Raw genomic sequence first — 25,698 nt, 5'->3', positions numbered from 1 at the left:
TCAAACTGTTGCCACCAAATATTATGACTCTGTATTATAATTAAAGAAATAAAATAATGAAATAATCTGCATGAATGAATGTATGTTTCTTGTACTGTGAAAAAACAATGGTACCTAGAGCCATCAAATTTTGAATAATGTAGTCCTCCACACGAATATGGACACCTGAAAGCCCAACTTCAGAATTTTGAACTTGTCTATTTCATATTTTGTAAAACTTTAACAAATGTTTTATTAATAAACTCAATGATTTGAAAGCAAACAGTAGCAACACTTTATTATACTTATAAAAAAAATATCTTCAACATACGAGACTGTTTATCAGAAATTCTAAAGATATGCTGTTTTTAAATATTATTAGCCCAAGTTCTTGAAACATGCGTGTAAATGCAAAAGACGCCCCTTTGAACTTGATATAAAATCTGAAAGCTTTCAAATTTTTTTTATATATTTTTATTATTCTGCATTTTATAGATGATCTTATGTAATTTAACACTTCTTTTATAATATGTGGGTTCCCGAAAAGCACTCATTTCTGATATCGTTATCATTAATAAATCTTTTGTTTTTTCTAAAATCTGATTAGTTTTGGTTCAATTCCAAAAGTGTTGTAATTTTGAAATCATTTATTCTGTCATATTTTAACAATTGCAATTTAAATTCTGCAGTATAACTGTGAGTGCTCTTGTGTACCATCACTCCAAAAATATATGAAATTACACTGAGTCACTTTAACTGGCAGTAATGTTTTAACAAAATTTACATTAACTCTGAACCCTTCACTTCAAGACTGTATGAAATTTTTTCATTAAATTGAGACGTGGATATCAAGATAACTGCAGTGTATTATGAATATATTCTAAAACAATGAGTCTATATGAATATAAGAAAGTGTTCTAAAACAATGAGTGCCATACTTCACTTTTGTAATTTTGAGAGAAGGAGAGGTGTGCACTTCCAGAGAATATAAAGACTTCTTATGGTTCTGTCTTTATGAATATACCCTGCAAACAGAATCTCAAGTCTGTCTTTATTTTCTGTACACATTGCATTTATAATTTACTGTTTCTGCTGTTTTATAGGATTGATATTTTGTTATTCTTCATTTACTACATAAAACACTAGTTAGTCCAGGATAGGATTTTTGTCTAGATGCCTATTATCTCTTCAACTCTTTTAATTCTACAGGAAGAGAAGATTAAGGTCGTTTATTTGAATATGGAAAAGCACATGAGAGTGGTCTGCCTATTTGGAAGACTTTCTAAGGCAAAATGGCTTGTATTCACATTACAGAGAAGATTAAGGTTGTTTATTTGAATATGGAAAAGCACATGAGAGTGGTCTGCCTATTTGGAAGACTTTCTAAGGCAAAATGGCTTGTATTCACATTACACATGGAGAAAAATCACAAAAATTAATCATGCAGCCAGCCCCATTCACCTAAGTTTGAACTCAGGATAAACTAACATTATTCAGTAGTTTTCAACCATTCAGTTACTGGTTTGGGCCTAAAGATTAAAGATTAAGGCTTTGGGATTTAAATAAATGAATTTAAAATGTATGTGTAAGAAAAATAATTTAAAATTTACAAATACTGGTAATTTATTTTGTGACAAAAATTATGACTGTAAATCAAAAGCTTTTAAATCAAACGTTGAAACACTTAAAGAAAAATTACATGAGAAAATGAAAGTAATTACAGCATTTCTGATGATTGCAGAATAGCATTTTAGCAAAATTATCTGTAGTATTTTTTTTTTTAATTTATTAACACAACAGACAATATCTCTGACATCAAACAGCAATCTCAGAGAAAATAATTCTAGCAAATAAAAAATGAACCAACTGAAAGTTATACAGAAGTTGAAACAAAATAAAGTTTTAAATATTTTAATACTTTTCTTGTGGAAAATTTACTTGTGCTTCTGCAATTTTGAACATAGTTTATAAAACTCCACTACAGAATTCCATTTTTTTATGAGTTAGTAATACAGTTATAAAATGTGTTATAAACAAAATAATTTTCAAAAAGCATACAATTTCCAATTATGCTCATTCAGTTCTTTTTATTTATTTATTTACATGAAAATTGTATTATCATGAAAATGTTGGTATATTTATACAACATCAAAAGCTTGTATAATTTTTTTTCCATAAAATTACAAAAGCACTATAACTGCATGGCACAAGCTAAATACATTTAATTGTATATTTCTTTTCAAAAGAACTTTAAATTTTAAAAAAATTACTTGAAAGAGAGAACTTAAATTAAATATGGCATTATTATTTTTCTATATACTATAGTTTCTTCCATTGCTGGCAAATTCCTATTTTAAAATTGTTAAGCTTAAGTAAAAAAAAAAAAAAAAATATCACAATTTGTCTATCAAAATCCTTGGAACTTAAAATAAAATTTAAAAAAATGTATATAAAAATTATATATAAAAATGATAAAAAAGTTACTTGACTGAACGATTGTTATGAACATGATTGCCTGAAGAGTGCACATGGCTACCAGAATTGGACACATCTGAAATTTTGGTAACATCTACTGAGGTGGTTGTGATAATATATGTAATACTGAAATTCCTTAATATGATACAGAATTAACATTAAAATAATTTCATAAATCATTATCAGACTGCAATAAGAATAATAGATATAAAAATAATTTCAAACAACTCAACTGATATAATCCTGAAATACCCTCAAATACCGTACAACATTCCAGAAGGCGTGTTTGAAAAATCAGATTGAAAGAAAATTGCACTAAATTGTACAAAATTACCTTGTGATGTGGTCTTCCATACTCATCCAAATCCTACAAAATCAAAATAATTTACTGTCAGTAGCAGAACCAAAATATTTTTAGAAATATTTATATTAATCAAATTTTAATTATTATTTGAAGAAACTTAAAAGAAAATAGTGAAATAGATATTTCACAACAAATATTCACTATAATTTAAAATTATTTTTCAACAATTATGCATTTGAATAAATAAAATGATAGATTTAAGTTCATGACAAAACAGAAAACTAAATTATAATTGTAATGAAATGTAAACAATATGCAGGTCTTTAGTTTAGAACATTTAATCAATCTATAATTTTAACTTACTTCAATCAATTCACCATAAGTTTTCTGAAATTTTTTCTCTTTTTGAGGTTCAATGTTTTTCTTCTTTCGTTTTTTCTCTCTACCAAAGACCACTTTATCCCATAACTTAAGCCAATGCAACAAAGTTCGATTAATACCCTACAGAAATAATATTGCTAGATAATTATTAAACTAAAAACTCCTTTCAAGGAGAAAAAAAAGAAGTTTGTTTAAAGCAGTAATATAAAAACAACAAACAGAATTTTAAATTTCATGCTACCTCTTCACTTAAAAGATGCATATATGATAGTGGACGATATTTTTCAACCCACAGCAAACTTTCCACCTTTCTCTCTTCTATTAAATCTTCTGTTGTATCCATCTGAAGGTTATCACTTTGTGATGCTTGGATATCACCACTTTTCAATGTATTTTCTTCCTAAAAATAAATATACTTTTTATGGCTAATTCATGAAAATAAATGTTTGGTAAAATTTATTGGAAAAGTTTAATTTTACTTAAAACAACTTTGAGTGTCAGGTATAATATACATATTGAAACATGTTCATAACAGTAGAAACAAAACAACCTGTTGATATATTACTTAACTTAAGAGCTAATGCATTGTTAATTATTGAAGTCAAACAACAAAAATCAACGTTTTTGTTGTTTGACTTTTAAATAAATATTTGTTTAGCGTGTTATTTTACCTCATTTAATACATTGAATTTCATTATAATCTGCAATCGTGTAAATGTCATATTGTATTTTCATCAAAGAAGAAATCATTTAAAAAATTAGTAATAGCTGATATAGCTGAAAGAAATGCATAAAAGAATTATTAAAATTTAAATTTATTTAAAGTTTATATAATTTCTTTAGCAATGCGCATTTTGTTGTTGGGGGGTGACGGAATCCAATAAATTTATTTTGCTTATAATCTAATAAATAATTTGGCAACTTATTCATTAAAGCAAAGTTATAATTTTCTTGTAAAAGAAAGGGGGAATCCAAATCCTAATCTTTGGAACATTTTACCGATAAATTGTGCTGTTAATAATCCCCTTCATAATTCCACGGCCCTTAAATTTTATTAGTTTCAAACTGAAACAAAGTATAATTATAATGGCCTGTTATTTGTAGAGATGTATTTGTCTAATATTAACAGAACAATCATAACTTAGCCATATCATTAGCATTATAATCAACTCCCCCTTCCCAAAATGATGCACAATGAGAAGTATGCAAAAACAAAATGCGAAGTTTTACAGTTAAAAGACTTATACAGCAATAAATACTCAGATGAAGAACACCATGAATAATTATTATAATAAATATTCAAATGTATTTGGTTTCTAAAATACTACACTTCTATAATAAATTTAAACCACATTTGAAATACAGCCATAATACATTTAGATCAAAATGTATGATAGCAATAAAGGCACTTATGTATTAATGTAATTACTTTGGTGATTTTTTACAGATGTAAATTTAAGTTACTTATCAGGTGCAAGTTGCTGCTTTTTGAGCCCCCCCCCCCTTTTTTTTTTTAGAAAAATTCCTAAACTATCGATATTTATCATAAATCAGTAAACATTATCAACAAATGAAAAGAAAACACACTTTAGAAATTTCAAATATAAACTTGAATTACTAAATAAAGATTATGTAATACATTGAAAATAAAATACTTAACATACTTTTACAAATCTTTTTGTAATTTTTTTTCTGCTATTCTCCTGAAGTACACAGTGATCTATTTTTCCTTAAAAAAGCATCAGAGAATTATGGGAACTGAGCTGTGTGCAATCCTCTGCAATAGCAGCTATCGAGGAAACACATTTTCTCATTATACCCTTTAGAAATTCTCAGCAAAATTTTGTATTATTCCAGAAATTCTACTGCAGTTTTTCTCATTGCTGGTAAATTCTAAACTCATATTTTAAAACTAAGGCAAAAAATATGCAATTCGTTTATAAAAATCATTGGAGTTTGGACTACAAACACAACAAAAAAAAGTGCAGATGAAAATGGCCACATTGCTTGACTGAAGAATTGTTATGAGCACAATTATCAGAAGGATGGGTTATGCTCACGGTTGCCAGAGTTTGTCACTTCCTGTGAATTGGCGATTTCTACTCAGGTGGTTGCATTAAATCATAAGTACCACAATAAAAATGTAAATGCATGAATTCGTAATACAACAGTTATGTAATTAATCCATGACAAATTTGTAATACAATTATGCATTGCACATATAGTACAGCTATGATACACATTAATAATGCCGCTATAATACATTTAGATCAAAATGAATTATACCACTAAATATCTAAATGCAGAAATTGATGAATTCTTATTATATTCAGGATGATTTTTAAAGTAATACACAGCATAAAGAAGTAGCTGGAAAGACAGTAAATCAGGCATCCTAGCTTCCAAAATTCTCAAAATAGATTATTCTTCAAAAGTTAATGATTTTAATCTTAAGCCTTTTTTTGCCTGAATAGTTTTTTTCCACTTTTATGATATAATAACATTTCTCCAAATCAAAAACATTACATAACTCCAAAATTAATCTTTTCCTCACCATAAATGATAATTTCACATATTTTAAACAGAACTATTAACCCTAATTCTTGATAATTTTTTATAAAAACTGTTCTGATATAAAACTAATTTTTGCTTTTAAATATTATTACTTTTAATTCTTCCTAAGCCTAATTTCACAAACCTTTCTCCAAATTATTGATTTGATCTTATGTAAATAGAATTGTTGGTGGCTATCAATGTGGATTATGTACAGGTAAATCCACTATGGACCATGACTTTGGTCTTAGACAAAGTTTGGAGAAATCCCATGAATTTAACAGTGATTTGCATTTCTTGTTTATTGACCACAAAACGGCATATGATTCTACTGACAGTGAATTATTGAGAGCAATACATGATTTTGACATTTCTTTAAAACTGATAAAATTGGTAAAAATAACACTTAGTATGACTTTTTGCAAGGTTTAAGAATAACTCTCTAGTGGTTTTCTTATCAATAAGGGAGTTAGACAAGGAGATGCCCTCTCATATCTTTTATTTACAATTGCATTGGAGAGGCAGTCTGCAGTAAACACCAGGGGCATTTTTTTTTTTTTTTTTAGAAAATCTGTTAAGTACTGGCATTTGCAGATGACACAGCACTGGTGGCTAGAAGCAAAAGATATCTAATAGGAGCATTTGAAACTATTGAGAGGGAGGTTAAATCAGTAGGCCTAATTATTAACCAAGATAACCCTCTATATGACTAATTATTGGAAATACTTACACCCCAACTCACCTGTTAAATGAGGATTATAAATCTGAAACTGTTACAGATTTCATTTACCTGGGATTGATGTTTAACATGAACAATGAAATCCTATCAGAAATAAAACAATACATGGTTGTGTCTAATAAAGCTTTTTATGGATTAAAGCATTTATTTAGATCTGGCTTTTTACGAGGAAAGACAATTCCTCTATAAGACACTAAACTGTCCTGACTTATGCTTCAGAGACCTGGACTATGACCATGAAGGAGGAAGGGTTCTTGGGTACTTTTGAAGGCAAGGTCTTGAGAAATGTTTTCGATGGAATTCAGAAAAATGGTACCTGGAAGTCGAACCCAACACCAAATTATACTGAATGTTCAAAGAGCCTGGTGTTGTTCATTACATTAAAATAAGCTGCCTAAATTGGGCTGGGCATGTTATCCGTATGAATGACAGTAACATACTAAAAGAAGTATTTCCACTAGACCAAAAAACAAGAAGAGGAAGACCTATGCTTTGACAGAGAGATACACAGGACAATTGTTAGTCCTTAAAACTAGGAACTGGAGAAGTTTGGCTACTAATAGAGGTGGTTGGAAACATCTAGTTCAGAAGGCCATGGCCCACTCTAGCCTGTCAAGTCATGGACAGGGTTGCCACTCAAACAGGAGAATGAAATTCCCTGACTTTACCAGGTTTTCCAGATATGTTTTGAGAAAATTCCAGTCTATCCGCGTAATGTACGTTGGCTGCGCTAAGAGGTAAATTAATTATGGTATTACTTGTACTGTGTAGCAAATTCACTTAATTATTCAATAAATCCCAGAGGACATTTATTCTTAATTATTCTTGGTACACTTTGTTTGATAATTTTGTTTACTTTTCCGCTTAAAAAACTTAATAAAATTTAACTACATTGGATAACAACTGTACGTTTTATTTAATTATTACTCATGATCATCCCCAGTTCAACATGAGGCTAATCCGGTTCTTATAAATCATAACGCAATGCTAAAAGTTAGGTTAGATTTTAGGTAAATTTAATTTGTGTGAGGTGTATTCTTAAAAGGCACCTTAACACTTGAAAACACAAATATAATTATAATAGGAGTTGTTTTCTCCACTGAAGATTGAGATTAGTATCTGCCCAATCTGGAATAAAATGAGGCTTTTTTTGCAGACATTCTGCAGCTAAACGAAAGAAAGAAATCTATTTAATGATATTTTTTTACTAAATTGAGGTATTTTATATTTATTTCACAGCATACAAAAGGAAAAAATATGTGCATTAAATTTCGTGATGTCATCATACTACTAGAATTAATTTCAGGATTATGCCAGAGAAAATTTCCTGAAATTTGGAAATACTATTTACTAATGATAAATTTAGAGGGAAGAAGCAACATCAAATGATATGAATAACATAAAAATAAAGATAATTACTTAAAAATTTAATTAGAATAATCAACGATATTTTAGCGAATATAGTTATATTACATGGTTATCCTAGATGATTGATTACTATTTTTTTATTTTACTGCAAAATGACAAGGTATTTATTAAAAAGAAAAGAAAAAAAAAAGATTTTGCAGTAAAATCCTAGTATACGATACGGCCTTCGCATGATTTTGAAAATTGTCGCCAAGAACAAAATGACCCGTTTACTGCTCATCATTATGTTGCCAAATCCCGCTGTATCCATGCATCATCAAAGCAAAAGGAAGCCGGAGACTGTTCTCCTTGATACAGTAAAATCGGCCCCACACAGTGGCTCAGCTGATAGCCTAAAAGTGCAGGTTCAAGTTCAAGTGTTTCAGAACTCATAGTTCAGCGGACACTGTTGGATATGGAACTGCGCAGCAGATGTCCTACTTGTGTGCCTCTATTGACCAAGCGTCATTGTCAACTATACCTACAGTGGGCCGGGAACATCGAGACTGGATCATGGATAAGTGGAAGACAGCCTGGTCGGATGAATCATGATTTCTCATTTATCACGTCGATGTTTGTAGCAGTGTACACCATCTTTCAGAGGAACAATTGCTCCTCCCTTGTACAGCAGATCATACACATGTTGGTAGTGGAGGTATTGTGCTTTGAGAGATGTTCTCATGGGCTGCTCAGGGGAGCCTTAGTTGTTGTAGAACAGACCATGAAAGCTGTGGACTATCTAAACATAACCGCAGATCAGTTGCACCCTTATATGGCGTCTTTCTTCCCAACTGTGAATTATATTTCCAGCAGGACAACGCCTCATGTCACAAGGCTCGAATTGTGTTGGAGTGGTTCGAGGAGCATTAGAATGAATTTCAATTAATGTCCTGGCCACCTAACATGCTGGATTTTGACCCAGTAGAGCACAATTTGGTTGTCATGGAGCAAAGACATGTAGAAAGCACAATGCAAGACTTATACAAAGAGAAACTAAATATACCAAAGTTGTTCTTCAAAAAGTATTTTCACAAAATGCTGAACCTAACCCTCTATCCTTATTACATGGCACCTTTTTGTTGAGATGAATGGTTGAAAGGTAGGTGAAAATGCATAGCCAATAGTGGTAATAACTAAGGTATTCAAGATTTGGCTAATGGAATAAAGAACAATTATATTTTGGGCAATGATGTTAAAATAAAAGAATTCAATATTGTAAAATAAATTGAGTGATAATTACCATGATGAAGTATTGGGATTTTAGTTCCTCAATAGGAGTCGATAATAAAGTACTTGTTCTCTGACTGAAACTCGGAACCTGTCAAAAATAAATAAATAAATAATTGCACAGAAAATTTTACATATGTTGAAATGCAGGTTTCCAGTGAAAATTTAAATTAAAATATAATTACTATGTTTTTTTCATCATCTTCTTCATTTACAAAAAAATATATACGACGTCCATCAGAGCGTGTTAAGGGAAGTCTTTCTTTTTCAAAAAAGCTAACTGGCTTATCAGCTATAGACATTCTTTTGGAAGGTTGCAACTTCGGTGAATTCTCAAGAGAATGGCATTGCTTTTTGCCTGGGAAAGCATATATACATTTTAGGTTTGCATATTTTATTAATTTTTGAGTGCATTTCATTACAAAAAAATTGCATTTTCCTACATGGCACAGAATTAATTTTAAAAATTAACCTCTCATAAATTAAAAAAAAAATTAAAAATCAGTAAAATGAAATAACCTGGGGCTTGTAAGAGACTTTCATCTTCATTATCAGATAGCTTTGAAAATTTTCTTTTCCCACTTTGTGAAATTAAACTCTCGCTGCATTCTAAATCACTATCTGACTCATCTGGACAAGCATTATCTTCTGTACACATACTTTCATCAATAAACAGTGTTCGAGGAGCAAGAGAAGAGCAATACTCTAAAATTGTAATAAAAATATGTAATTATCTAAACAAAAAAATGCATAAGAACAAATTACATATTTAAAAAAAAATCAGGTAATCATAATATTCAGCATTAAAAAAACTTTGCAGCTGTATTATAATTATAAAATTAGAGATAATTTTCTGTTTTTTCTTCACGAATTACATGGAATGATCAAAAGCTTCAATTTAACAGCACTGAAATTGTGTGTATGATGCATATCATCCTCAAGGTATGCCACTTATAAAAGCCATCATCTTGCTATATGATGAAGAAGATGGAAGAAGCAACATTAAATGATACGAATAGCATAAAATAAAGATAATTACTTAAAAACTGAATTAGAATAATCAACAATATTTTGGTGAATATAGTTATATTAAATGGTTAGCCTAGGTGACTGGATTTTATGTTACTGCAAAATGACAAATAAGGCATTTATTAAAAAGAAAAAAAAAAGGGTTAAAAGATTTTTTGGTAAAATCCTAGTGTACGCTATGGCCTTGGCACGATTTTGAAAATTGTCGCCAACACCAAAACGACCCGTTTACTGCTCATCGTGACTACGCCAAATCCCGTGTGTACCATATATGGAGGTTAGAGTAGAATACATGGAGGCTATTTTAATCTCCATGGTACCCTATAGTAGTATTAAATAGATTTTGTTTTATACGAGAATACATATTTGCTTTGGCTCAGCATGCAATGCATATGCGCATGCGAGTCTCTCGATTCTCGAGGTTACTGGAAACTTACTTTGCCTTTATAAAAAGACAATCTAATTGGAGCTGCGAAAGGTGGCTCCAGCTTTCGCACCCAGCTGGCCAAATGATTATCATGCGATACATAATTTGCCAAGAAAGTGATCACTTCCAAAGTTACCACAAAACTCTCTTTTGAGAGAGGTTTTCCTTCTTTACAATACATACTTTTTTTAATTCTAATCTTCATGGTACCATATACTAGGATTAAACCAATTCTGTTTTATACGAGAACAGGTACTTTCTTTAGTTCATGCACTGCACATGCTATTCTTGAGGTTACTGGAAACCAAAAGATGCAGGAAACTGGCTTTGCCTTTCTAAAAAGACAATCAAATTAGAGCTGCAAAAATTGGCTCTATGCCAGCTGCCCGAATGACACGTGATACACAATTCGCCAAAAAAGTGATCTCTTCCGACGTCGGCGCAAAACTCACTTTTTTGGCGGGATCGCCATATGAAATTCCTTACTATTCCAAAATTTGACTAAAATATTTAAATTCCCTGACTTTTCCCTGCATTTTTTGGTCAATTTTCGAATCCCCTGACTTTTTCCGGTTTTCCAGTTAGCGTGGCAACCCTGTGATATGGGCTTGCCCATGTATAGTACCAAAATATGCTCAACACAAATTTCACCTCTGAAAAACCAGTTTTATTTCAGTCCTGAAACTGCAGCAGAAATATTGACAAATATTTGTTACAAGAAATCATAACTTCCATCGCAATCACTATCGCAAATTCATCCTCGACTTACACATGTATGGGGAAAATAAGATTCTTTGACCATCACAAATTTTTTTATGTCATACTAGCAGGAGAATTAAGACATGATAAGAGTGAAAAATGTCCAGCTATTTTTACAGATTTTTCATTCTTTTTCATAGCTATGAAGGATAAAAATCATATGGCGAAGCATAAGGACATATTAACCAAAAATGGCGAGACTACATTGACAAATTTGATAAATAATAATGACAAATTTGATAATAGATAAAATTGACAAATTTTGCTGAATAAAAAAGGTTTTAAAGAAATCTAACTAAACTAATAAGTAAAAATAACAATTAAATAACCCATTCTTCATATTTTTCTACATTTTTAATGAAATATAATAAAACACAAAAATAGTTGTATATTGCTTTATGCACTAATATGCATATCACCTGAATTTTCAACGTGTTTAAGAGGGCTGCTTGAAATTTCCAGAACATCTTTTGTTGTACTTTTAACAGGTTCGACAACACCTCCAACACAATTTTCTTTTTCCTCTGTCTTATCACAGTCTTCATTTGAAACTGAATAATTTATGGAACATTGCTCTTAAAATTTTAAAAAGAAATTGATATAGTCATTTAAAAAACATGCATTATCAGTTTCTGCAAATCAATTAGAAACAAAAAGAGAATTTTAATCAATCAAAATGAAATAAATAAAGCCAAAACTAAATGAAATGGTTTAAAATATATAATAGATAAGAAATTTTTAGAGGACTACTATATCAAAGAATGCTTTTTTCTTTTTTTTCTTAAAAGGAAATTTTTATAACAGCTGACCTTCATTTAGGAGTTTCGGGCACTGACATTCTGCTGCAGGTGCAAATTCGCAGATTATGACTTTATTCTTATAAACTTAGCCATTTATGACCTGCTTCTGACCAGAAGCCATATCTTTAATACAAATTGCTAGATTAATATATATTACATGCCATATTTGCATAAGTGAGAGAAAAGAAAACCATAAGGATGATAAAATATATTGCACTGTAGTAACTTATGTTTACAATACAGATTTAGACAAGCTGTGTACAAGACAGTTTTTCTTCCCAGTAACTATCCTATCAATACTGTTTTATGGAATATATAATGATGTGTGTCTCATATGTATTACTAACACAAAAAAATCAAAAATGAATAAAAATGCTTAAAAAGAATAAATTGCAGTAAATCACACCTGACAGTTTTCCAATAAAATAAATAGAAATATCTAAAGCTGCCAAATGATAAAAATAATCTTTGCTGATAAACAAACCAAAAAATCAAAATAGAATTAAATTTGAAACTGTGACATTGGTTTCTTTATTTTTGTTCTGAAAATATTTTTGTCCTTTTATATATTTTCAGTAATGCATAATTTGGTAAGATGATTCAATTTTCCCTTACTTATGTTTGATAGAACGAAACATTATGTTTTGGGTGTCTGGGCCAAAGTCCTAGCCTAATTTAGCTTGTGATTGACTTTTGAGAAAACATGATAGCATATTTGGGGAAATAGCAATTTAAGAAGTCAGGAAAAGGTAAAGTTACAAGCATCAAGTTGGTTGGAATAGCAGCACCAATTTTTAAGATTAACAATTAGTTGGGAGAAAGGAGTAGTAGACTTTTTTCAGGACGTTCATATTCCTTAATCATGATTAAGCAAAAACAGATTTCAGATGAGATTTCATTAAAAGCTTCTCACAATATTACTTTCTCAAGAAAAATAAGACTTTCTAAAATAATAAATAAATGTAATGAATAATGTAAATTCAGTGTCATTTGTTAAGCATCCAGCTTTTTCATCATACAAAGACTTCATATACAAAGAAAACAAAGGCATAAAAAGAAGTCACACCTTATAATGAATATAAAATCTATTTCCTGTAAAATAATCAGTAAAACATATTGTTGCAAGTACGTTTATGTAAAGAAATGCAAAATTCAATTGGAAATTCACAATCTCTTAGCTGAATCTCTGAGAAATAACTAACATAAATACATTAAACTTCTACTATCTAAAACTGCTCAAGGAAATTAGAGCAAAGAAAAAAGCTAAAGAATGAAACAAATTTATTGCACTTATACATGTTTTTAGATAAAAATTTTCCATGTTATTCAACATTAATAGATATTTTTTTTTAATGGGTAGTTACATTTCATGTCTAGAATCATTCAGGTGATAATGTCTCCGGAACTTACTCTACGGTACCCCTTGGCAAATCGTTTCTTTTTTGACCCCAAGATCTGCACCAGGAAGGATCGACACCAATTTCAAGATGGTGCCGTTAATTCTGCTCGCTACACAAACAAAAACAAAAATTCAAAGACTTACACAAACTCAGTGTCCAGGTACACATCGACCTATTTTAACTTGAAAAAAATCAGAGAATTGTACAAATCAGGCATTGCACACTGCCTATGTTCATGTACACATCAATCTATTTTCACTTGAACAAAATCAAGAAGCTAAAACAAAGTTAAAACTATAATGTTAACCAGAAAAAATTCGCCACTGTCTTAACACACAGAGATGAACAAATAACTCAAAATACTCAGAGAGTAATAAATAACCAAAAATAAATATTTTCTAACATAAAAACATTAGACAACAAATCTTTTAACAAAAATTAACACACAAAGATGAATAAATAAATAACACGTCAATTTTTTAACATACCTTTTTTCATGTGAATACATGCTTCCCACCACTCTATGCTTCCTATCACTCTATCCTCTCCGTACTACTCTATCCTCCCCGTACTCCTCTATCCTCCCCGTAAGCAATTTGGTCGTTTCGGCTCATCCACTGTTAATGGCGGATAAATACATATAACAGCATCCAAATCATCAACATTCATCCTCTTACTTAGCTCAGACATACTCAAACGATGGTACCCACATCAAAATACAACACTAACGCACATGCAACCAAACACAGTAATTGAAAAGAATGGTAAGAATCAAAAAACTATTTATGGTTTGCAATGAACCATTGAAACAGAAATCAAACATGCTAAGCTTCTGTTATTTTTGTGTGCTTTAATGTTCTTAATAGATTAAAAATTTTATCAGGCACCCTCAGTCTTATGGCTGCATATAAAGAGTGAAAGATAAATTATTTTGGCATAGAGTTCAAAACTGCCCACTCTCCACACACACAGCATTCTTCAATGAACTGGATGCAATTTCAAAAATTTACTTAGATCAGGTAGAAAGAGATTTAAAATTAAAAGCAGCAATCATTAATATTATTAAAGCAAACAAAGCACAGTACCAAAAATAGAATTCATGAACAGAAATTATAATTAATCTGTAATTAAACAAAATGAGAAAAAATAATGTGAAGTAGGCAAAACATAATGCTCAGTTTGAAATGAAAAATAACCAGATCAGTTAAAACCTTAATGCTTATTTATGCACTGGATTATTTTTTCATTTCATTATCATGAAAATAATTACTGCATCCAAATAATTATAATATCTAGAAGTATTTCTTTTTTAACACTTTTTTACAAAATACCAATGTCATCTCAATAAAATACTCATAATTATTATTTGCAAAACAGAAAATGTTTTTGAAGTACTTTAAAACAAAGTAATTACCACTGTTTCCTGAATGGTTTGATGATTCTTTTCGTCCTTTGGGTAGATTATCTTTCAGTACAGGTATCTGACTTGCTTTGATATTGCTATTATTTTCATTCTTGCTTGAAGAAGAATGCTTCTTCATTGCAAAGGAAAATGGATCAAAATCATATTCATCAGCTAGAATTAAAATTGAACACATAAAATAAATAACCATAAAAATTAGTTTTGCTTCCTGATTGCTTGATTTAATTAAGAGATGGCATGAAAGGGAAAAGAATGGTTTCAATACATGTAATTTTAACGAACAGTGAACAAAATATTACCCTAAAAAAATTAGCACCTGAAAAAGCTAAGTAAGGGTCTTTAAGTGGGGTAAAGTGCAGAATCGCCCACTTATTTGTTTGGCGCTTTTTTCAAGAGTAAGAAGAATTGGATTTTTGTCAATTTTCTTTGACATTTTAAGTGACAATAAGTCGATGTGTACATAGATAAAGTCAAGGGAGTGCGCAACGCCTTTTTTGTACAATTCTGGGATGTTTTTTTAAAGTGAAAATAGGTCGATGTGTACATGGATACCGAGTATGTGCAATTCTTAAAAACGCGCCAAGCAGTGGGTGATTCTGCACTTTGCCCTTTAAGTGTATGCAAATTATTGACATTAATTGGCAACATATAATGATGTTGACTTGATAACTAATTGATAACAAATTTTGAAATACAGACTTACGATCTGCTGAATCCAATTCATTTAATGTCTCTAATTCCTCTTGATGCTGGAGTTCAAATAACTCTTCTTCCGTTAAAAAATCCATTTCAATTTACGACTTACTTTAAAAGAACAAAATTAAAAGCAGTATATCACATGCCATTCATTTGAAAGTATGGTGTTCTAATTTTAGATTAATACGAAAGATTAATAATTTTTTTTTCTAGATTATCATAATTAAAATATAGTAATCGAAACAGTTCGTGGAAGCAAGTACAATTTGTAAATAGTAAATTTCCCTCCAAATTTAATTCACGGTTGCAGTTAAAATAATTATGCTGCATTCTTTTCTCTCGTTTGACTAAAAGAAAATAATTACATAAGTGCCAATTAAAACAATATTAATATTATAGTTTAATTTCTTCAGTAAGACCTCGATGAAATATGCTATATATAAAAAGAATAATAAATGAAAATGCTTTGAAAATTACGTGTGTGAAAATTCTTTATTACTGTATTACAAAATGTACTCTGTTTTGCATTTAATATTTAGTCCATAATTTTATTTGACCTTTTTTTAACCAAGAGTATTTTTTCATTCAAAACCTTCAAAACAGCACTTAAAACTACTACTTTTCATGCTCTGCCTTTCTAGGCTGGTTTCCCCGCCCCCTTGAATTCGTCGTCTGCTAAGCATGCGCCGAAAAGACAGCGCGAGCTTCATGTTCTAATAAAAGATACTTTTTAACGAGCAAAGGACTACTGAATCAGAAATATGAGCATCTAACAAGTGGGTTTCCTTAAGCGCCTATATGTAACAAAAGATATCCAAATTTTTCTTTGATTCGGTAGTATAATTATTTGTTTCGAAATTAAATGGCTATTAAAAATTATTTATTGTACTTGTTAATTTTAATCGGTCCATTCATACTATGTTGTCAAAGTAAGTTAAGTATTTATTTCCTGTATTAATAAAACTATTTTACATGTTGTTCCTTAATTAAAGATATTAATTCTTATAAACAAGTATATGAATGAATGCAAACTTAAAATATGGCAATCTCAGCATTAAAGTATTTATATCTTTCGATATGCAAAGTTTAGATCTTGACTCCAAAATAATAATAAAAATAATACGTCGACGTTATAAATTACTTATGATAAATTACTTATATACAAAGAGTTGAATCTTTTATTGCAGTTTTCTTTAATTTGTTTAAAAATTTATTATATTAAATTTAATTTTTCTTCGTCTTTAGTTAAAATTGAAAGATAATATAAATATTAAATGAAGTGAAGATAATCGAAATGTCTTTATATGACATATTAAATTAAGAACATTTCAAAATGGTTTTCGCTTGTTTAAGAAAATTTTATTAATTTTTTCCCTTAATAAAATAATAAATTAAAATTAAATTGCAATCCTAAAATTTCAGATTATAACATCTTGAAGAGTTTACTTACATTTAAATTAAAAAAATATTAGCAAAATAGTTTTACAAGTTTTAAATATGAAAAACATAAAATTTTATAAAAATTGCAATTTGAAGTATGGAGTTGTAATTTTAAAAAATTCATTTGTTTGCTAACTCCTAAAATCATTTTAAACTAAACACTTTCGATTATTGTACTAGTTTAAAAATTAACTGCTCATAAATTCAAGATGTAGAACATCAAATCATATATTTAAGACGAGCTGTTCAAAATAGCAGTGCAAAACCAAAGCGAGGAAAAAATGCTATGATATTCTTTCAGCGAAATTTAGCTTCACGTGGATATTTATGCAGTTATTTAATAAATAAAAGACCTTATTTTCCAAAACATAAAATGTGTATTTACTTCCCTGCAACATTTGCGCACGAGATTTACAACAAGAATTATATTCTAAAAGAAGTTGTAATTTTCGGCTTTTTCTGATTACTGCTTTTATATACCTGCTCAGTTTTACAATTTATTAACCCTTTTCTAGTTGTTGCTTTTACATGAAATTAAATAATGCATGGTTTATCTCAGCTTTTATTAACTATTTATTGTTTTGATTAGATGCCTACTTATTTTATATTTAAAAGAAATAAGTAGAGTGAAAACAAATTAATATCCGGGAACTATTTTAATTACATAATTATTAATTTTTTCAACTTGTAAAGTGCAAGAACTTTAAAAAAATAAATCAAAATTTCGGAGTATAAATTAGCGCTTACTACTTTATGTATATTTTATTGCAATTCAGTAAAGAAGGAAAGGGCTGCAATATATTTTAAAATACAGTTAGACAAAAAAAAATTCTGTAATAGCAAATAATTTTCTCGAATTTTCGCTTCTGTTTACTATAAAAGTTCAGTACCGAAATTTCGAGGTCATTGTAAACTCTCAAATTTGGTGCAATAAATTTCAAAATGTTGTATTTTCAGTGCTATTATAGCTAGTGGCAAACTTTAAGCTGTTATTTAAATTTTAAAAAAGGGTTCAAACACTTTTTTTTAGAAAATCAGAGCTTAGAGCGATAACGATAATTCAGGGAAGAGAATTCTTACTGCAACTAAACTAATATAACCATTTCATATTTAGAATAATCTTACTCTTTCTCTCATATTTGTAACAATCTTACTCTCTCCCTCCGTCTCTACCAATGTTAATAAAACTACAATATTTGAAACTGAATACAGAATTTTAGATGAAAAATTAGGCTGTATTTTAATTATATATATTTTTTAAATTTTTTGCAGGTATCTGTTATTACGACGGCCAAGCATATGATGTAAGTACATTTTTGGGGAAATTTAATATTTATGTGCTTCGTACTATACATTTCTTCAATTTCAGATAAGAAATATATTTAACTAATTAGATAATAACCAGGGCGGAATAAGTGTGTGTGTGTGGGGGGGGGGGTACTTACGTATTATCCCGTCGACTGTGAAAGTTGCCTATCATCAAACCATGAAAGTTAGGTGAGATGCCGCAAATGTTGGAGCGGCACATGTTTTTTCCTGTATACATAACTTCTTCCAGACTGCTGCCATGCTGTGTAAGCTGAGCTCAAAAAGCCAGTAAAGTATTTGTGATTTTCTTCTCTTTTGGAAAAGAAAGTACTTAAAATTCGTCTGTTCAAAAATCTTTACTTTAGCTTAATGATAGAATAAAAAGCGCGTAAGGATCTCAAATCCATCCATTGGAAAGCTCTTTTGATTAAATAAGACTGATATAAATGATTGTAGACTTCTTGTGCTTTGCCATAATAAAATAATTTACGTTCTTTGAACTACAAACTATTATGAATATTACCGGGGCCGCCCAACCGGGTTAGTGGTTAGCGATGCTGATTGCCGTACCAAAGGGCTCGGGTTCTAATCCAGGAGAAGGCATGGATGTTTGTAAATGTATAGTGACTGTGCGGCATGAGGGCATTCTATATATGCGGCAATCCAAAAGTCCTCTCGAGAGGTTTGTGGTAGGGAAAGAGGGGTGGAAGACACTCGGAGCCATCCCTAGGGTCAGAACTGAGAGTCAGAACCTCCATTAAAATTGGGAACAGAACTGAGCAAAGTCGCACTGTCACCTGTGCGGTGCTCAAGGCTCTTGTCAACGATAGGCGCAATCGTTCACTCCTTGCCACGATGAATATCGTGGGCTTGTTCTGATGTTACTTTCAAACAAGTGAGGTAAGAAACAACATATTACCGGGATTTTTTTTTTTTTTTTAAATGATGTAGACAGTGGCATAAAAACTTTGGCTATGTACTGAATAAAGCAATTCGGGAAATATTTCATATGTAAGCTGTTAATGTCATTACTCTTTTGCTTGTGACTTTTTGTAATAATAAATGTAGATTTTTCAGAATAAAGAGATTTTATGCAAAAAAAAAAACTCTGAGAGAAAATTTAAGAACGTTTAAAACTTTACCTAATTTTTTATTATTCTTTTTTTTTTTTTTTTTTTTTTTTTTTTTTTTTTTTTTTTTTGGTGTGTGTGTGTGTGTGTTGTTGTTGTTGTTGTTGTTGTTGTTGTTGAGGTTTTCATTTCTAAAATATGTCACTCAAAGACACATTTAGAAAAGAAGGTATACTGTTTTCCCGATTTCGACTAATCGATAATATTCTTAAAAATTAGAATATTCATTAATGGATGCATTACCTTATAAGGTATTTCTCCCGCCTTCTTAGCATGCCTTCGTTGTGTAGCGGTCAGCATGCTCGGCGCGTATTCGAGAAGTCCGTGGTTCGAGTCCCGGCGAGGGCATTGCTCATTTTTCATCTCTCCTGCTTTGAAATAGCCTAATATCTCTCTATTGGCGCCCGAACTAAAAACGGTAGTGGATGATGATTCTCCACCACCATGATTTGGCGAATGGGTCCCCTAATCCCCAGTAAGCCTTTAAAAGGGGGAGGATATAAGGTATTTCTCCGCCTTCTTAGCGTGCCTTCGTGGTGTAGTGGCTAAGAATATAATCCCAAAATGAAAAATGCGGTTTTGTTTAAAAATGGTAGCATCAGCAGTTTTGTCAATGTCTCGGAAGTCAAAAGTAATATACTATAGAAAATAAGGAGGGTTTTAGAAGACTCAGATTCTATATGGATTCTGATTTTGATTAAAATGCTTATAAGATATATAAAAACTGTTTGAGATTCCTGAGCCAGAAAAGTGAAAAATGAACTATGCTTTCTCGGGAATTAGAATCACGGATCTTTCAACTGCCAGTTGGAAGCCATATACCACATTTATACCACGAAAGCACGAACGGAGGAATACGTTAATTTTTTACAGTCGTTCCCCACTAAAAAGGTACTGGGAAGAGGCCCAGGACTCAGTCGACAAAGTACAGGTGATAACACTTTAATATCATTTTTTTAACAAAGCTTTGTTTAGGGGTTTATTTAATCATTTGAAGCTCTGATTTTTAAACTAATAAGTAGACTGAGAAATGCATTTCCAAATGAAAATGTACAGGAATTTCTAGCGTAATTTGTCAAATTTTAACGGCTTAAAAAACAAAAAAAAGAAGATGAAGAAGGAAAGAAACAAAAGAAGAAAGAAAGAAATGGGGACAAAACAAAAGAAAGAAAATTGATGTTTTTTAAATCGGGCACATCTTATCAAAACATGCGATGAACCTGCCAATATAAATTTATTTTTTTCTTTGATTCCTGCGGTTTCTATTTATAGGACAAAATGGACAACACTTATTAAATAACCGTGCTTTTTTCTTCTTTTTTTAGTTGCTAAAAACCGTATTTTTAAATGAAAAATTTAAGTCGCCATTGTTAACAAACTTTTAAATGACAATGAGATCGGATTTCTAGGACAAACATAAAATTTTAATGAACGGAATGTAATCTTAATCTGGTTACTTTACTTTATTTGAATATGGCAAAGCACACGAAGTCTATCTGCCTAAGAGGAGGAATTTCTTCATGGAGGATTTTCAAAGGAAATTTGGCTTGTATTTAAGTTACCACGAAAACCAAGTATGCCGTTAGTTCGTTAGCCTGGGCTCGAACTGGAACAAGCTACCAGTATCTAGCCTTTTCATCGCTCGTCCATTGCCAGGGCTATCTTAATTTGGATAAAAAGAATAATTTTCCCTACGTTCAGAGGCAATAATTTTTCTCTGTTTTGTTTAGCCTTCTATTGCCTAAAACGTATGAAATAAAATAATGAAAAACTTTTATATTATACAGTTTTAATCAAACTCTCAAAAGCGTAAAAAATATTTTCTTTTAGCTATAATTATAATATTTTTTAATCATATGTGTCTAAAAATAAATCTCTTGAGCTGCTGATGATGGTGGATTTTTATCAAAACTGCCCAAAAGAAATTTAAGCAAATCGAATGTAATCATTTTTAAATATATCTTTTCTAAACTATCATTTGATTGATTTATATCCCAACACAAATCGCATAGAGAAGCCTCATGATTTTAGTTTAAGTTTTATAAGATTAAGAATATTATGATAACTAAAAATAAATATATTTTAGTTTTTAGTGCATTTAATTGTAATTATGTAATTTAAGAAGTTTTTTATACGTTTTGTTAATATTGTTAATTGATATTATCTACTATACATGCAATGATAATGGTAGTGTAGTTGACTTCTGGCGCGAAACGTTAAAGGTTATATGAATCCTTCATTATGCACGTAGATACGACTTATAATGTTCTAATAGTGGTGCTGTTATCAGCGATGGATTTTAAATAGGAATTGTAGATAAATATTTAAATAAATTGAAGGTTACCATTCTTATACATGTCATTTGTATGCAATTAATATTAATATTCCTTAAAATTCCCAATACAATGTTTAGAGCACTTCCCGTAGTTATTTTTAGGGACATGTTACGAAAAGTGTTGTCATAGTTTTGCCCCCCTCTATTTAGAGTATTTAAGATTTAAAGGGTAACTTAAAAAGTTTTGTTTCAATTAATTTTTTGTTATTTGCGTAAAAATGCAAACCTATTTATACTAAACTAAAACTATTATGTAAGACATTGTTTTTAGCTATTAAATTAATTTTAGTTTTAATTTATTTTCCCATACTTACATGTTGAGTGCATAAATTCTGAATGCATTAGAAGCTAATCTGTATATTGTTTGTATGTGTCTAAAATAATTTTATATTTTCTTTAAAAATGTATATTACATTACATTCTATTAATTTTATTACTTGAATAAGGAAAAATAAATAAATAAAATACAAATTTAAAAAAATAAATAAATTAACATCAGATTTAATTTTATTTGGAGTGGGTAGAACAAGCGCATTATATAAATGGAATCTTAATAGATATAACTTTACACTGATAAAACAGCCACAGGAAGTACACGAGTATTCTCTTTTAAAAACTCAATGAATGAAAATATTCATTTCTGTCACCGATTTTTGATATCACAATTTAGCCATTATGTTTTTACAGTGAATATCATTTTCATTCATGTTGTTTATTTTTATCCCACGGTCAATTAATATGTGCTGTCCCATTTGATTCTTTAAATAGAAACTGCAGTCATCACATCATATTGGCTGAAAAAAAAAAAAGTAACGAGAAAGAAATTATATTGGTATGTTAATCACATGTTTTGACAAGATGTGTTCATTAAAAAGCATGGTATTACTTATAGCTAGTCAGCATTTTTTTTTTTTTTATTTTTACGCAACACTTTTCCTGATATTACTGTAATCCTATCTTTTGAGTAGGTTTGATAACCTCATACATTATTTTGGTAGGTTTCCATTTCAGAAGTTTTTCTTTTATATCAAGACAAAGGCATCTTCCCTTTCAAAGGAGGCCTTTAAACTGAATGTTCAAAATTTCTGATACACTGCTGGCCATTAAAATTGCAGCACCATGAAGAAAAGCAAATACAAAAAAGATATTTATTGCACGTAAACAGTATGCCATGAAGACAAAATGATTAAATTTGTAAGCATTTTGGAGGTTTACAGGGGTGCGAAATTAATAGAAACAGCTGCCACCCCTGGCAGCTAAAACGGCCCTTACCGCATTAGTCATGGAGTTAAACTAGGCTTGTATGACAGAAATGAGCAGGTCATTCCATGCTGCTTCAAGTCTATGCCACACTTCATCAACCACATTAGATGGAGAGGGGTGGCGGGTCAGTCTCTCAGCAAACCATGATCAGATGATACAATCATCTGGTCATAGTTTGCTGACAGTGCCAAATCTGGAGACCTTTCAATGGAGGGATCTTTTAACCGGTAACAGATCTAGAGACCGTGCAGGTCAGGGCAGCAGTCGAATACCCTGTGTATCGAGAAAGATCAGAACACGACATGCAACATGTGGTCTTACATCATCTTGTTGGAACATGGCGTTTGGGGACTCGAAGGTACGGCACAACCACTGGACGTAAGATGTCAGGAATGTACCCATCTGGCGTTCAAATTACTTTCGATCCGAACTAGAGATGTGCGTATCGTGTACACAATGGTTGCCCAAACCATCAAACCAGGTGCAGGGCCCCTATGCCGATATCGAATGCAAGCAGGCGACGTGCAGCCTCTTCGAACACTCCAGACAAGTATACGGTCATCAGAATACTGCAAGAACCGTGAGTCGTTTGAAAAGACGACATTGTGCCACTCCTACACCCAGCTTTGTCATTTGGCGCACTAGAGTCGTCGTCTCTGTCTATGCTACATTGTGAAGGGAAGCCGAAGTAATGGTCCCCGTGCTGATAGTCCACGCTGCTACAAACGTCGACGCACTTTACGAACTGATACCGCGCCTACTACAAACATGCCCATTTCCTGTCAAATAGTCCGTAATGTAGTCGTACGACTTTGCAGGGCTGAGCTGTCGGGCGTTAGTCTTAAGAGGGCGTTGAGATCCTGCATGCCGTTCAGTATGACCTTCAGCAATCCATTGATTCCATATTCGCATGATAGTGGTTGGATGTTGACCAGTGCGTCCGGCGATATCACGGAACGATAATCTACACTTTCGATAAGCAACGATCCTGCCTCTATCGAGTTAATTAGCTTGCATTTCCTCTTCGTATTCGAAGCATATCACGATATTCTGAGCAAACTCCAACCTTACAAAGCACTTTCCGAATCCACTTCACAACTTTTCTTTAATGTAGTGCTTCAGTTGTCGTTTCTCTCTCCTACGTCGTCTAAATGCGCTGAAATACCATTTGCATATCCCAACTTCTTCTTCCTTTCATGTGATTTTGACATTCGTCACATCCTGATGATTTTGACATCCCCAAAATGGCAACATATTATATATATATATATATATATATATAAATGGCAATATATATATATATATATATATATATATATATATATATATATATTGCCATTTTGCACAACCTATTGGCTATTTGTATTAAATGTGCACACATAAAAAATATTGGATTAAAAATCGATTACCATGTTAATTATCAAAATTTAAGTTATAATACTTTAATTCTAAAATTTAGTGCGAAATTTGGGCCTGTTGAAGAGAGATCAATTTCTTTATGTCTGGTCTTATTTCACTTAACTTTAACCGTAAATTAGCATCCATTTTTAATTTTGTTCTGTATTTCTTTTTCAAATAAAACGGGGAAGAAAGTCCTTATTCACACAAATAGGTTGTGCAAAAAGGCAATAAAAATTTAATAGCTTCATTTGAAACGCCTTTAAATTCTTTCTTTCTTTCTTTTTTTTTTTTTTTTTTTTTTTTTTTTTTTGGTTTCAACCAAAGGTTAACAAGTGTGTTATTTTTGAAATCTTCAGTTAGAGTTCGATCACAGAAAATTTGTATCAGTTTTCCTTTTTCTTCAGAAGATTTTTGAATTTAATAGTTAAAAATACTTTATTTCTTTGCGTACCACTTGTTTTTCTCTTGCGTACCACCGGTTGAGAATCGCTGGTATAGAGGGTACACTCACACCCTTTTGGCTACGGAGTGGCCTCATGGTCAGAAAAAAAGAGTGATCCCAAAAGGAAATTAACAAATACATAATACAAATAAGGAACAATATATAACAAGCACTCACGAACATACAAACAAAAATTAGGACAAAGAGCAACATCAGATCACAATTCCAATTACACTTCGATTTGCATTGATAAATTTGAGGATATCGTGTGCAAAAAGTAAAAACCTTTTGATATCAATATATATATAGCATTATTAATTTTATAAAGTTTCCCCTGATCAGCAAAGGAGGATTTATAATCTTCCTTTGCTGATCAGGGGAGCTTTATAAATTTGATAATGCCATATATAGTGGCCAGCAGTGTATATATATATGTGTGTGTGTGTGTGTGTGTGTGATGTAATAATTTCAGATTTTCAATAATCTAGAAAGCATGCAGATGCGTAAACAAGTAGTTTTAGTCATGGCGATTATTAGCCTAAAGGGGCGTTAGCCCAGAAGTCTGTTAGCCTCGAAATGACATTTTGCGTCGGTTCACTATAAATGCTCGTTTCATTTTTTAAATTATTGCCCTGTGTTATATGTAAAGAAATTAAATAATGAAGAATCTGCATGAGTGTTTGTAGGTTTCTAGCATTGTGGAAAAAGCAACGGTACCTAGAGCCATCAAATTCTGAATAACGTAATCCTCCACCCGAATATAGGCACCTGAAAGCCCGG

The 25,698-nt window shown here is 31.0% G+C and overlaps 2 protein-coding genes across 9 annotated transcripts in view; one reads left to right on the top strand and one right to left on the bottom strand.

Moving 5' to 3' along the window:
* cutlet (chromosome transmission fidelity protein 18 homolog) overlaps window positions 1–25,698 on the bottom strand; it is an 86,864-nt gene that overhangs the window by 50,474 nt on the left and 10,692 nt on the right. Inside the window, exons 1-9 of one of the 3 annotated variants that reach the window (XM_085821912.1) lie at window positions 15,607–15,884; window positions 14,895–15,056; window positions 11,700–11,855; window positions 9,585–9,770; window positions 9,251–9,423; window positions 9,079–9,156; window positions 3,381–3,539; window positions 3,122–3,259; window positions 2,789–2,821 (exon numbers count right to left, since the gene is read on the bottom strand). In XM_085821912.1, coding sequence (XP_085678038.1) covers window positions 2,789–2,821; window positions 3,122–3,259; window positions 3,381–3,539; window positions 9,079–9,156; window positions 9,251–9,423; window positions 9,585–9,770; window positions 11,700–11,855; window positions 14,895–15,056; window positions 15,607–15,691 — 1,170 coding nt within the window. In that variant the 5' untranslated portion in view covers window positions 15,692–15,884. Of the gene's footprint in view, window positions 1–2,788; window positions 2,822–3,121; window positions 3,260–3,380; window positions 3,540–9,078; window positions 9,157–9,250; window positions 9,424–9,584; window positions 9,771–11,699; window positions 11,856–14,894; window positions 15,057–15,606; window positions 15,885–25,698 lie in introns of those variants that run through there. The other 2 variants (XM_085821913.1, XM_085821914.1) reach the window with 2 other exon arrangements.
* The window catches only part of LOC118199880 (extracellular matrix organizing protein FRAS1-like), a 284,180-nt gene continuing 274,779 nt past the window's right edge, over window positions 16,298–25,698 (top strand). For 2 of the 6 annotated variants that reach the window (XR_015042588.1, XM_085821909.1), the window contains exons 1-2: window positions 16,320–16,528; window positions 18,312–18,343. Coding sequence is in view for 4 of the 6 variants with exons in the window: in XM_085821909.1 (XP_085678035.1) it covers window positions 16,462–16,528; window positions 18,312–18,343 (99 nt within the window). In the remaining 2 variants the exon portion in view is untranslated. Of the gene's footprint in view, window positions 16,529–18,311; window positions 18,344–25,698 lie in introns of all 6 variants that reach the window. The other 4 variants (XM_085821911.1, XR_015042590.1, XM_085821910.1 and 1 more) reach the window with 4 other exon arrangements.

The sequence above is a fragment of the Stegodyphus dumicola genome, chromosome 8 (assembly GCF_044657685.1).
Source record: "Stegodyphus dumicola isolate Sdum_Otavi_A_Nest chromosome 8, ASM4465768v1".
Taxonomy (NCBI): domain Eukaryota; kingdom Metazoa; phylum Arthropoda; class Arachnida; order Araneae; family Eresidae; genus Stegodyphus; species Stegodyphus dumicola.
The sequence above is the reverse complement of the archived record's forward strand: the minus strand, read 5'-3'. Positions and strand labels throughout refer to the sequence as shown.